This window comes from Anomaloglossus baeobatrachus, chromosome 3 (assembly GCF_048569485.1).
Source record: "Anomaloglossus baeobatrachus isolate aAnoBae1 chromosome 3, aAnoBae1.hap1, whole genome shotgun sequence".
Lineage (NCBI taxonomy): Eukaryota > Metazoa > Chordata > Amphibia > Anura > Aromobatidae > Anomaloglossus > Anomaloglossus baeobatrachus.
In genome coordinates this window covers 129,215,839-129,228,100 of record NC_134355.1, presented here as the reverse complement: position 1 = coordinate 129,228,100, position 12,262 = coordinate 129,215,839, and the positions used below count along the sequence as shown (strand labels likewise).

Below are 12,262 nucleotides of genomic sequence, written 5' to 3'. Positions count from 1 at the left end.
GGTACCAGTGCCTCCTCTTTCGGCCAGCTTTGACCTCCTTCTTCTGAAGTCTGGGTGCATGACAGGCTACGTTATCCATACTAGCTGGCATTAAGGTCCTGAGCAGGCGCACTACAATACTTTGGTCTGCCCAGGACCTCAATGCCGGCTAGTGTGGATGACGTAGGACGCCCATTCGACCAGTCTGCACCGCACCACCCCTTAGGTGAATATTATAAAGTGATTTTTACGTTCTACACAGCGACCTGGGCTCTAATATACAGTATTCTAGAATGCTGTATATAAGAGCCCACTGGTGGCTGCTGCAGCTTATAGTCGCCGAATCTGGTGACAGGTTCCCTTTAAATCTATCGCTATGAGTACATTTTAGTATGCTCACTCCTGAACGTATCCATAGTATAATTAATTTAATTAAGTTCATTAGTCTCATTGGCTCCCTTTCCTAAGATGTAACCAAAAAGGTGTTCATAAGGAACTTTTGCTTGTTTTTACCTTTCATATGCAATAACTAAGGTCTTCGTATAGAAACGCGTTTCCAGTTTCTGATTTTAAACGCAATGTGAAGCTGTGACATCCCTGTTTTTAAAGCACAAATAAAGAGTTTTTATGGTGTCATCTACGCTGGATCATTGTTTTCACTGTCTCCCCTTGCCGCAATACGGCTACATGCGCACGTTGCAGTTTTTGTGCACACAAACTGCAACCAAAACTGCACCTTGTCACAGAGAGCCTGGAAATGTCAAAACAAACACTTGTAATAATGGTGGATTCTTGTTGCTTTTTTGGTGCTTTTTTGTCGCCTTTTTGTCAATTCTAACTTCATGTGTTTGTTTGTCAGTATAGAAAGTGTGACAAAACTGCGACAAAAAAAGCAAGAAGAATGAACATGCTGCATTTTTTTTTGTCAGAAGTTTGTGACAAATAAACTGCAGACAAAAAAAAAATGCAACATGCACACAGCAAATCTGACTTCTCAGACTCTGCTGGGAAGTCAAAAGTCAGAATTGCCTGACAACAAAACTGAACCAAAAAAGCGACAAAAAAGCAACAAAAACTGCAGTGTGCGCATGTAGCCTACAAGTCCCATGCTTTGTGTCATCTGAGTGGGTGAGCTGACAATTACTACATTTTTTCCATTATAACCATGCTAATTGTTTTAGACCCGCAACACACATCCGTTTAATTTGTACGTGTGCGGTACGTATTTGCACGTACCGGAGACACGTGCACACGGAGACCCATGTTATTCAATGGTAGATGGCACACACACGTAAAATCACACGGAACGTGTGACCGTGTGGTAAGTACGTGTGTGTGCTTTTCTACACGGACGACATGTCCCTTTTTGGCCGGCAGCACGCAGGCACGGACCCGCTTTAGTCTATGGGTCCGTGCCTGCACGTACCGCACACAGAGTATGTCCGTGTTCAGCACGTTTCGTGCGTGTGCGTTTTTACACTAGTGATCTTATTTTTTGTTTTTTTTTAAATTAAAGTCAGTATACTTACCTTTTTTTCTGCTGTTCTCAGTCATACTTACATTGGCGCTCGGTTTTATTCTTCCCCCGGCTCATACCGCTCCCCGATCACCAGCGCGGCGAGGAACAGCTGTGCAGAGAATATGCGGCAACAATTACTTTGAATAAGCCGGCCACTCATTAATCAATCTCGTATTCCCTGCTTTCCCCACCCACAGACGCCTGTGATTGGTTGCAGTCAGACACGCCCCCCACGCTGAGTGACAGGTGTCTCACTGCACCCAATCACAGCAGCCGGTGGGCGTGTCTATACTGTGCAGTAAAATAAATAAATAAATAATTAAAAAAAACGGCGTGCGATCCCCCCCAATTTTAATACCAGCCAGATAAAGCCATACGGCTGAAGGCTGGTATTCTCAGGATGGAGAGCCCCACGTTATGGGGAGCCCCCCAGCCTAACAATATCAGTCAGCAGCCGCCCAGAATTGCCGCATACATTATCTGCGACAGTTCTGGGACTGTACCCAGCTCTTCCCGATTTGCCCTGGTGCGTTGGCAAATCGGGGTAATAAGGAGTTATTGGAAGCCCATAGCTGCCAATAAGTCCTAGATTAATCATGTCAGGCATCTCTCCGAGATACCTTCCATGATTAATCTGTAAATTACAGTAAATAAACACACACGCCCGACAAATCCTTTATTAGAAAAAAAACCACAAACATATACCCTGGTTCACCACTTTAATAAGCCCGAAAAAGCCCTCCATGTCTGGCGTACTCCAGGACGCAGGAGAGCATGATTAAGACTCACGTCGAAACGCGTAGCTTTGTGGGGTCCTATTAATATCTATGTATCTTGCTGACCGCCTGTAAACCCCTATTTTTATGGATTAATCAATAAAGATGACTTTTTATATGAGAATTTGGAGCGCACTGGAAATTCTTCTTCCTTGATTCCTATATGGCAGCCCAGCCTTCCGTGCGCAGCCCTGGATATACAGCGGATCACAGCAACTCGGTGAGCTGATTTTTTTCTTTTGTGTTTAAACATATACCCTGGTTCACCACTTTAATAAGCCCGAAAAAGCCCTCCATGTCTGGCGTACTCCAGGATGGTCCAGCGTCGCATCCAGCTCTGCTGCATGGAGGTGACCGGAGCAGCAGAAGACACCGCCGCTCGGGGGATTAGCGGTCACTGGTGAATCCTTCACAGGTGACCGCTAATCAGTACGCGGCACACAGACAGAGCCGCGGCATGACAATGAAGTCGGGTGAAGTTCACCCGAGTTCATTCTCATCGCGCAACTCTGTCTGCTGTCAGCCGACATGTATCAACGACATTGTGCAACACACAAACGGACATTCCACACGGACATTCCACGTACACATACACGGGCATTTTACATACAAACACGGACATTTTACACGTACGCACGGCTCGCATACGCCATCACACGGATGCCATATGTACCGGAGAAACGCCCCAAAAAAACGGAACACGGACCCGAAAAACGGACCGTGTCACACGGACTTTTTTTTGCGGATGTGTGTTTTAGGCCTTAAGGACACCTTGTTGATGTGTGCTGCAGAAAACCAGAGAATTTGGAAGTCTGCAGCAATGAGCAGTGAATGTGAAAAGTCAACATGATATCTGGATAAGACGGAGAAGAAAAGAAAGAGAACAACCCTAATCAGAGCAGATGGCATCTAGAAGGTACCTGGATATACTGTATATGCTTATTTGTGATACTGACAATGTCTCTTCAATACTGTGGTTCCTGTATGGTCCGCAGTCTGATGATGGTTGTAAACGACAACTCCCAGTATCTCCTTACCATTTTTAAGGATTTACTTGGGGTTGTAGGTTCATGTGATACAATTGTATATGTGTGGACCTGATATTGCAATTGATCACTGTACTAAGGTTGGTGATATTTGCTCCTTTTTATACTTCAGTTTACATTGTTTTTTTTTACACTTTACATTAAAAAACACTTTTTAACCACTAACTTTAGAGGGTGTGATAAAAAAAAATTATTCCCTCTATCAAGTTGCATTAATAACTAGAAAAATATAGTGAGGATAATTATTAAAGGAAGAGCGTCACATAGGGTAACATTGTATAGTACAAACAATATTAAATATTCTCACAGCTATGATTTCAGCAACAAAGTCTGTGTAGTGGTGTATAGCCTTCCTATGAAGCACTATTCTAGAGCCATAGGTGCTCCAGGACGCGTCCTGGGATGAAGTACTCTGTTCTCAAAGATATTCATCAAACCAGAGCAAAATTAAGGAGCAGTTAGCACCGATAAGTCCCTAGTGCACCTCCAAGCTAATTTGCTTGTGATTTAAAAACTTGTTTTTCAGTGTCTTCAAATCAGATTATTATACTGTTAAGCTTCAACAAACTTAAAGAAAGGGGTTGTCCACTACTAGGACAACCCCTTCAGATTACACATTTCCCCCAGGTAAAATAAAAAAGCTTATACTCGCTTCTACAGCCGGCTCGCTTCCACAGCCGGCTCGCTTCCACAGTTGGCTCGCTTCCATAGCCGGCTCGTTTCCACAGTCGGCTCGCTTCCACAGCCGGCTCGCTTCCACAGCCGGCTCGTTTCCACAGTCGGCTCGCTTCCATAGCCGGCTCGTTTCCACAGTCGGCTCGCTTCCACAGCCGGCTCGCTTCCACAGTCGGCTCGCTTCCATAGCCGGCTCGCTTCCACAGTCGGCTCGCTTCCATAGCCGGCTCGTTTCCACAGTCGGCTCGCTTCCACAGCCGGCTCGCTTCCACAGTCGGCTCGCGTCCATAGCCGGCTCGTTTCCACAGTCGGCTCGCTTCCATAGCCAACTCGTTTCCACAGTCGGCTCGCTTCCATAGCCGGCTCGCTTCCACAGCCGGCTCGTTTCCACAGTCGGCTCGCTTCCATAGCCGGCTCGTTTCCACAGTCGGCTCGCTTCCACAGCCGGCTCGCTTCCACAGTCGGCTCGCTTCCATAGCCGGCTCGCTTCCACAGTCGGCTCGCTTCCATAGCCGGCTCGTTTCCACAGTCGGCTCGCTTCCACAGCCGGCTCGCTTCCACAGTCGGCTCGCGTCCATAGCCGGCTCGTTTCCACAGTCGGCTCGCTTCCATAGCCAACTCGTTTCCACAGTCGGCTCGCTTCCACAGCCGGCTCGCTTCCACAGCCGGCTTGTTTCCACAGTCGGCTCGCTTCCACAGCTGGCTCGCTTCCACAGCTGGCTTGTTTCCACAGCCGTCTCGCTTCCACAGCCGGCTCGCTTCCACAGCCGGCTCGTTTCCACAGCCGGCTCGTTTCCACAGCCGGCTCGCTTCCATAGCCGGCTCGCTTCCATAGCCGGCTCGCTTCAATAGCCGGCTCACTTTCCTTGGGCTTACATGACAATGTATTTGCCACATTGTTTCTAATGATTTCCTTTGGCGTTGGATTTCAACTTGCATCATCCAGAGACAGCGACAGAGTTTCAAATTTTCCCAAATGTGTTGTATTTTCTATAGCGAGTCGCAAGTAACTCACGTCATTGTAGACCAATGCAAATCGCAAGCCACATGCGACCGGTCACAACTTGGTGGTTTTATTTTTCTGCAAAATCAGAGCTCGAAAATAACTTTTCTGAGAATTGCTGTTGCGTAACAAATGTCGCCGTGTAGCATTAGCCCTAATAAGATAAAACCACCCCGTAATAAGCCATTGTTTCCAGTCAGGGGTTACTTGGTATTACTTTAAGTAACAGCACAGTTCATAACAATAATCCACCGCTGACAGTTTATTAATTTATACTATATATACCGCAACAGGAAAACCTGTGTTTGTTTAACATGTACTTATACAGTATATCGGTTTACATAATACATTGCTGTTAATAGGTAACAAAAATATGATAAATCTATCAAACTTTTTATAAAAGTTTATCCAATGTGATGAAGCTGGTAGGTCTTTCTCCAATCGAGAATAAGGGGGGCAGCCATAATATATGTAAAGGATAAGTGATAACTGATTGGGAAGTGTCCTAATGCTGGGACCTGGAGCGATCCACCTAACAGGAAATATTTATCCTCAATGGTAAATTTTATTCCAGTTACAAGATGACGTGGCATGCTGCCCACCCAACTTCTGCTCTGGATTCATTCTTTATGGGGCTCGGCAGTGCAGCGCTTATCAGCGCCATGGGAATGAATGGGGTATATGTCACTGCAATTTCATTCTAACCTGGATAGAAGTTCCCTGTTCTGCCGATAGAAGCAGATCCCAGCTATCAGACATGCACTGATCAACTTTATCATCTATTCAGTGGATGGGTGATAATAATATGTTTACCCCGGACAACCCCTTAACGATTACTGATATGCCTTTTAATGGGGGTTGTTCAGGGGCTTTATTTCTCAGCGCCACTTTTTAATGGCGCTAAGGAATATGTAATTAGTGCCACCCACGAGTGAACATCCTGCGGGTGACAGCTGTACATGACAGTTGACATCCGTGGGCATCGGCCCCAAATGGTTTTGGATCTGATCAAGCGGATTAACCCCTTAACACTAGAACTACTGGACTCGTGACACCTATATAGAAATACATGGTGCAAAGTAGTCAAAATGACTACCTCAGTAGTTCTAGTGTTAAATACAGCTGCAAATGTGACAGTAGTATTTAAGCCCCCAATGTTGGTCCCCCGCGATTATAATCACAGGGGCTGATCGTTACCATGGTAATATAGGGGGCTCCCACATTACTGGTAGAACAAAGACTGTAGAATAGCGATATGGCTCCCTTCCCCCAAATAAAATTTAATGAAATCTGCACTCCCAAATACAAATGCCCCCCTCCTTTTGAGCTCCTGTACCTAATCTGCAGTAAGCGGCCATGTGCGTGACATTATTGTAGTGGAGAGAGCACACTTAACTTAACATTTTACAGGTTGCATGTCTCCAGAAGAAGAATCTGGGCACAATGTATGGGGGTCTACAATATAAGGGGGAACAATGTATGGGCACTTTGTAATTTTCCAGAAAAAGAGCATGGCATGGATCCTACAAAATAATCACTGCAGCTACAGATAAATTATGTGAGAGGTGCAATTCCTACACTGGGGTCACTTTTGGGGATTTTCTGCTGTTCTGGCACTTTAGGCGCTCTGTACATGTCGCTCACAAACTATTCTAGCAAAATCTGTGCTCTAAAAGCCAAATAGTGCACTTACCTGCTCAGCCTTGCCATGTGGTCAAACAGTAGTTTCTGATGACATATAGGGCATCACCGCTTTCCAGTGAAATTGCACAATAAATTGTGGGGTCCAGTTTCAACTTTTAACTCTTGTGTAACTGACAAATTTGCAGCTAATAAAAAAAATTACATTTTTACCACTAAAATGTTATATTTATATGTCCCAATGTTATAAAATTCTGTGAGGCACCTGTGGGTTCAAAATATTCACTACACTCCTAGATGAATTCCTTACACGGTGGTGTTTCCAATGTGAAGTCACTTGAGGGGTTTCTGCTGATCTGGCACCTCAGGGGCTCAGCTCATGTAGGTCACAAGCTCTTCAAGCGCAATCTGCGTCCTTAAGGCCTCTTTCACACGTCAGTGATTCTGGTACGTTTGTGCTTTTTTTTAAACATACCACAATCACTGACATACGCAGACCCATTATAATGAATGAGTCTGCTCACACATCGGTGATTTTTCACTGCATGTGTCTCCGTGCGGCGTACCCGCGTGTGCGTGATTGCCGCACGGAGACATGTCCATTTTTTTCTGGCATCACTGATGTCCCACGGACCACGCAGTGGTGTGGTCCGTGAAACACGTGCCAGAAAAAAACGTGCTTTTAAAATAAAAAAACATTTTAACTCACCCGGCGTCCAGCGATGTCCTCTGCAGCCCGTGCAGCTTGCTGCTTCTGAGCCGGCTCATTATTGTCGCGCATATTCATGATGCGCGACACAGCCGACCCGGAAGCAGCTGCTACGGGGGTCAGCGCCGGCCGGATGCTGCACCGCGGGAGCGATCAGCACCATGGAGAGCGGGAGCGGGCGCAGTTGAGTTGATTACTAAGTGCAATCACGGGCCACGGAGAACGGAGCCCGGATTGCACTTAGACAACCCACGTGTGCCGTGATTCACGGCACACACAGGGACATGTGTGTGTTTTACACGCCAGTGAAAAACGTCAGTGTTTTTCACTGACGTGTGAAACGGGCCTAATACGAAGTCATGCTCCTTCCCACCTGATTCCTGCTGTGTACTCAAATAGTAGTGTACAACCACATTTGGGGTACTGCCATGTTCTGTAAAAATTGCATAACGAATTGTCCTGTCTATTTTCTCCGGTTACCCTTTGTGTGAATTAAAATTTTGAGACTAAAGTCAAATGTTAGCAGAAAACCCCTACGTTTTATGTTTTCACAGCCCATCTAATAAAATTCTGTGGAATTTGTGTGTTAAAAATACCCATCACACCAATAGATGAATTCATTATAGGGTTTAGTTTGCCAAATGGGGACACATATGGATGTTTCTGCATTTTGGTCACCTCAGGGGCTCTACCAATACAACACGTCCAAATTTGCGGTCCAAAAATCAAATAGCGCTGTTTGCTTTCTGAGCCCTGTTATGTGTCCAAATATTAGTTTTTGACCATGTATGGGGCATCACTGTGTTTGGGAGAAATTGTCAAAAATGCAAATTTTGGGCTAAAATAACATTTTAGCAGAAAAAAAAATAAACTTTACTATCATTTTTACATCCACATTTTAAAAAGCCTGGTGGAGCAACTATGGGTTCAAAATGCTCAACACACCCCTACATAAATTCTTTGTTGCATCTAAGTTACAAAATGGGGTTACCTGTAGAGGTTTCTGATGTTTTGATACCTTAGGGGCCCTACAAATGCGACATGGTGCCCACAATCTATTTCAGCTGAATTTGTGTTACAAATTCAAATATTGCTCCTTCTGTTCTGAACCCTCATGTTTGTCCACACAGAAATTTTTCACTACATTTGGGGCATCGGTTTGAGCGCTCATAAGAAAGTGGGTAACAGTATGCAGGGTTCACTTTTTGGTGTTACTTCTTGTAAAAGTGAGAAATTCAGTGCTAAAAACACATTTTTGTGAAAAAAAAATTTAAGTTTTTCAAAAATGTTATCAATTCTGGAAAATTTCTGTAGGTTCAAAACGCTCATTATACCCCTGGATAAAATCAATGAGTGGTTTAGTTTCCAAAATGAGGTCATTTGTGGAGGGTTTCTGCTGTTTAGATACCTTAAGGGCTCTGCAAATGCGACATAGTAACCGCATTCTATTTCAACAACTCTGTGTTCCAAAATTCAAATATTGCTCCTTCCTTTCCGAGCCCTCCCATTTGTCCAAACAGAGATTTTTGACCATATGTGGGGTATCAGTGCGCTCAGAAGAAATTGGACAACAAATTTTGGGATCCAATTTGTTGTGCTATTTCTTGTAAATGTGAGTAAATTGCGACTAAAGCAACATATTTAGGTAAAAAATATATTGTTTTTTCATTCCATATTACATCAACACCAGTGAAGCACCTAAAGTGTTATTAAACTAGTTGGATGTGGTTTTGAGTATTTTGAAAGGTGCAGTTTTTAGAATGGTGTCACTTTTGGGTATTTTCTGTCACTTAGGCCCCTCAAAGTCACTTCAAATGTGATGTGGTCCCTAAAAAATGGTTTTGTAAATTTTGTTGGAAAACAGAGAAATTACTGATAAACTTTTACCTTTCTATCTTCCTAACAAAAAAATATGTTTCCTAACAAAAAAAATGGTGCTGATGTAAAGTAGACATGTGGGAAATGTTATTTATTAACCCCTTCACCGCGGGTGATTTTCAATTTTTTCCTCCCCTACTTCCAAGAGCCGTAACTTTTATATTTGAAAATCAATCTTGCCATAAAAGAGCTTGTTTTTTGGGCAACGAGTTGTACTTTTGAATGAAACCATTAGTTTTACCATATAGTATACTGGAAAATGGGAAACAAATTCCATGTGGGGTAAAATTGCAAAAAGTACAATTGCACGATTGTTTTAGGGATACTTTATTCACCGTGTTCACAATATAGTAAAACTGATGTGTCGGTGTGATGTCTCAGGTCAGTACAAGTTCATAGATATCAATCATGTATATTTTTACTTTTAAGTAAAAGGGATTCAAAAAAATTCAGAATTTTGTCCACAAAAAAGAGTTCAGCTTTTGGCGTCAGTTGGAGACATTCTCATTTTTTCGGGACCTGGGGCTCAGTGATGACTTATTTTTTTGCCCTTTGAGCTGGTGTTTGTAATGATACTATGTGCAGATGCTACGTTTTAATTATTGCATTTTAAAAAAAATTTGCAATGAACAAAAAATGTAATTTTAGTATTTGGAATTTGTTTCTCGCCACGCCATGTACCGATCAGATTAACTGATTTTATATTTTGATAGATCTGGCATTTATGAACGTGGTGATACCAAATATGTGTATATTTTTTAAGTTTTATTTTCAATGGTGCAAATGGGGGGTGATTTGAACTTCTATTTATTTTTTTTCATATTTTTAAAAACTTTTTTTTACATTTTTTATTTAATGTACTAGTCCCTCTTGGGGAGTTTATAGATCCACAGTCTGATTGCTTGTTCATTTCTATTGATCAGAACAACATCTCTCTGATCAGCAGAAATGCAGCGTTCCTGTGAGAGCCGCCGCTCTGACGGCTCTCACAGGAAATACATCATGGTCATGTCAAGAGTCATTACATGACCCCAGCTACCATGTCAACCATCGGCTCCCCGTGATCACGTCACGGGGGCCTCTGTTCCGGCGGGGAGTGGCGCGATCTCCGCAGCCATTTAACTTGTGCTGTTACAGTTTGACAGCGTGATCTAAGTGGCAAGCAGGCATGGGTGGATCGTGGATGTACCCACACCTTTTAGCCCCACATGTCTGCTGTTTAAATCAGCAGACATGTGCGGTGATCACCGGCAGCTCACTGCAGCAGCTGGTGGTGATTACCGCAACATGACCAATGACGTACCAGTATGCCATCGGTAGTGAAGGGGTTAACTATTTTGTCATATAACTCTCTGGTTTAAGGGCCTAAAAATTCAAAGTTTAAAAATTTTCAACATTTTTGCCAAATTTCCGTTTTTTTTCCACAAATACAAAAAATATCATCCTAATTTTACCACTAACATAAATTACAAAATGTCATGAAAATAACTATTTCAGAATCACTGGGATCTGTTGAAGCATTTCAGTTCCCATAAAATTACACTGGTCAGAATTGTAAAATTTGGGCTGATCAGGAAGGTCAAAATTGGCTCCATCATTAAGGGCTTAAAGGGGTGGTTCACTACTTAGCATTAGTGGCCACATCGCTGTAAAACTCATAGGGAAGGCTTTTCTCAAATACCTTGAGTAGTACATTCTGCATGTGAGTGACGCTATTGTGGTCTGCTTATCCCCATTAAGTGACCCCAGGCCTCCATAACCTCTGAGATTTGGTGATGTCATGTCAACTTCCAGTTGACCCGACATCACCAAGGCCAGCCTGAGTGACTGGGCTGTGGACGGAGTTTCACCGCTCATCACAGCCCAGCATGTTGCGTGCTCTCTCTTTCGCTGTAGTGCGCTGCAAGCAGGAACAATGCTGACCTGTAAGGAGCCGTGAAACTCTTCCCATAGCCCAGTCACTCATTGAGACTGAGGCCAGCATTGGTGAAGTCAGGTCAACTGAAAGTTGACATGATATCACCGGATCTCAGAGGTCACGCAGCCCGAGGGTCCTGTAATGGGGATGAGTGGACTGCTCAGATGCAGAATGTAGTATACAAAGTATTTGAGAAAAGCCTTCCTTATGAGTTTTACCTCGATGTGGCCACTTATGCTGAATAGTGAACCACCTCTTTAATAATGATAAGATAATATGTATCACTTACTTTGGACTAAGGTTCAACAATATAGATTTTAGTCAATAGGATTCAGTTAAAAGCACATATCACAGATCTGAACTTGTACCTTTCGCTGCTGCTTTTCCCATGCTGGGTCTAACAGCATGTCTCGGTCCCATTCATCTTCTTGGTTCATGTACTCATTCTCTTCATAGGTATAGTTGTACATGTCGTTGGTCATCACTTGGGTCATGCTCCTGATAAATGGATTGAATAGTGAGTTCTTCTTTCGGGTAGCAGCTTATTTGATGGAGCTGTGATGTTGTAGAAGTCTTAAGATGACCTTTGTGAACCTTCCCGTTGAGCTCAGCCTCATCAGCCTCTGTGCTGGACCTGTCCTGTCCTGTGCCTGCTATCCCAGTGAAGCTCTGGCTAGGCAGCTGTCTATTATCCCCCGAGAACACGTGACAGGCCTCTTAATAATGCCAGATATGAAAGCACTCCTACTGAAGGCTATTTTGGATCCTGCATTTATCACTCTTATATCTGAAAACAATTCACCGCATGTACAATGGAAGCGTTCCAGGGTCACAGTAATCACTCAGGGGCTCATGTGTGCCAACTGTAATAACTTAACCCTGTCTTACAGTAAAATATCAGATCACCTTAATCCATATTATTTATAGAAACACTACACTGAGAGGCTTTGCAGATTATTTTCAAAGGTTTTTTTTATGGAATTGCACACATAGCAATTGCCTCATTTTAAGCCATTTAACAATAAAATGCAAGGACAAGGATGGAAAGGATACCACAGACGTCAAATCCAGGCCACTTACCTCATTACTCAGTGACCCTGTAAAAAAACAAAACAATA

General features: G+C 43.5%; 1 protein-coding gene across 1 annotated transcript in view; it reads right to left on the bottom strand.

Moving 5' to 3' along the window:
* Positions 1 to 11,794, bottom strand: part of ACTN2 (actinin alpha 2) — a 141,482-nt gene extending 129,688 nt beyond the window's left edge. The window contains exon 1 of the mRNA XM_075339440.1: positions 11,513 to 11,794. Coding sequence (XP_075195555.1) covers positions 11,513 to 11,638 — 126 coding nt within the window. The 5' untranslated portion in view covers positions 11,639 to 11,794. The remainder of the gene's footprint in view (positions 1 to 11,512) is intronic.
* Between the last annotated feature and the right edge of the window lie 468 nt (positions 11,795 to 12,262).